General features: G+C 44.6%; 1 protein-coding gene across 1 annotated transcript; it reads left to right on the top strand.

Annotated features, from left to right (window-relative positions):
* Positions 1-214: 214 nt before the first annotated feature.
* Positions 215-499, top strand: LOC122738545 (40S ribosomal protein S20-like). The gene has a single exon (XM_043980547.1). The coding sequence runs from the start codon at positions 215-217 to the stop codon at positions 497-499; it is 285 nt and encodes a 94-aa protein (XP_043836482.1).
* The last annotated feature ends 1420 nt before the right edge of the window (positions 500-1919 follow it).

The raw sequence follows: 1919 nt of genomic DNA on the forward strand, positions 1-1919 counted from the left end.
TGAACTCAGGTACTCCTGACTCCAGGGCTGGTGCTCTATCCACTGCACCACCTAGCTGCCCCTACTCAACATTTTTTTAAATGAATGTTTAAAATTATCCTTACACTCTTTGGTGAAGGTACCACTGCTGCAGCCGCGTGGAGTCGGCAGTTCCTGCCTCACCGCTGTTCGCTTTCACCGAGGATTAAGTCGGTCAGGAAGCCGCTCCGCTGCCATGGCATTCAAGGACAGCGGCAAGACGCTTGTGGAGCCCGAAGTGGCCATTCCCCGGTTCCGGATCACCCTCATCAGCCACAACGTGAAGTCACTCGAGAAGGTGTGTGCTGACCTAATTAGAGGAGCCGAAGAAAAGAACTTGAAAGTGAAGGGACCTGTTCGAATGCCCACTCTTGGTGAAGGTTCTGAGACTTGGGATCGATTCCAGAAGAGAATCCGCAAACGTCTTATTGATTTGCACAGTCCTTCTGAAATTGTGAATCAGATCACTTCTATCAGTTGAAGTCCCATTGCAGATGCCTAATCAATCATCTCTTTTTAATAAATTGATTGCAACTATTAAAAAATATTACCATTACATATAATTAGAAAAAATAGGGGGCAGCTAAGTGGCACGTGGATAAAGCACTGGCCCTGGAGGGCCTGAGTTCAAATGTGACCTCAGACACTTGACACTTACTAGCTGTGTGACCCTGGGCAAGTCACTTAACCCCCATTGCCCCTGCAAAAAAAAAAAGAAAGAAAGAAAGAAAGAAAAAGAAAAGAAATACCATTTTTAAAAAGGAATATATCTATGATTCCTACGAAGTAACAGGTTCTGTGATACTACTGTGGATTGTTGCCTACAATCATAATGAAAGGAAATACTTAATCTCCAATAGGGGTTGGTGAAAATAAAGATGTAATTGTTTTTCCTACCCAGTTCACAGACCCTGCTGAAATCTATCCAAAGGACTCTGATCTAAAATAATAACAATAACTCTAATCCATATGGTTGAGGTTTTTCTCAGACAATAGCTGTGTGACCCTGGACAAGTCACCTAACCCAATTGTCCCCTCCCCCCAAAAAAAGAGTAATAATAATATCTTTAGAGTCTGGACATGTCCATTAGTCTCTTACAGCCTGTTTCCTCTTCTTTGAAAGGGAAATAAGGAGCTTCATCCCCTCCATCACAGGACTCTGATAAGGAAAACACTTTAGGGACTTCAAAACACTCTATAAATAGGAGTTCTTATTATGGGTTCTTCCATTTACCTAGCAGAGTCAGTCTCCTCTTCTCTGGGTCTGACACCAGGGCAGCGGCAAAAGAGATGTGCCATCTTCCATCTCTGTCTTTGTTCCACCTGTCCCCATGCCTGGAATACACTGCCTCCTCACCTCTACCACCACCCCCCACCCCCCCCACCCCCGCCCCCCCCCCGCCCCCCCCCCCCCCCGCATCTCTAACGTCCTTTGAAAATCATATCAAGGGCCATATTCTACAGGAAACCTTTCCTGGTCCTCCCAGATGCTAGGACACCCCCTCCTCAAATTATCTTGTAATCATTTTGCATATGGCCTGTATATAGTTGTATGTATCCATGTTTTTTCTACCATAAAACATAAGCTCTTTAAGGGCAGGTACTGTTTCCCTTTTGTCTTTGTATCTACAGCTTAATACAGTGCCTAGCACATAGTAAGTCTTTAACAAATGCTTGTTGGGAGATTAATTGATTCTCTTTTCACATTCCTCTGGTTTCAATTAACACCTCCAGATGTCCTGACCTCTTTCCCAAGCTCCATCTTTCCTACTACTTCCTAGAAAGCTGATAGGCAGCTACATGGCCCAGTGGATAGAGCTCCAGGCCTAGAATCAGGAAGACCTGAGTTCAAATCTGGACTCAGATACTTACTAGCTGTGTGACCCTGAGCAAGTCACTTA

Source organism: Dromiciops gliroides, chromosome 2 (assembly GCF_019393635.1).
Source record: "Dromiciops gliroides isolate mDroGli1 chromosome 2, mDroGli1.pri, whole genome shotgun sequence".
Classification (NCBI taxonomy): domain Eukaryota; kingdom Metazoa; phylum Chordata; class Mammalia; order Microbiotheria; family Microbiotheriidae; genus Dromiciops; species Dromiciops gliroides.

Excerpts from the sequence above, each read along its gene's own strand:
- LOC122738545 (XM_043980547.1), top strand. The coding sequence starts at position 215 with ATGGCATTCAAGGACAGCGGCAAGACGCTTGTGGAGCCCGAAGTGGCC.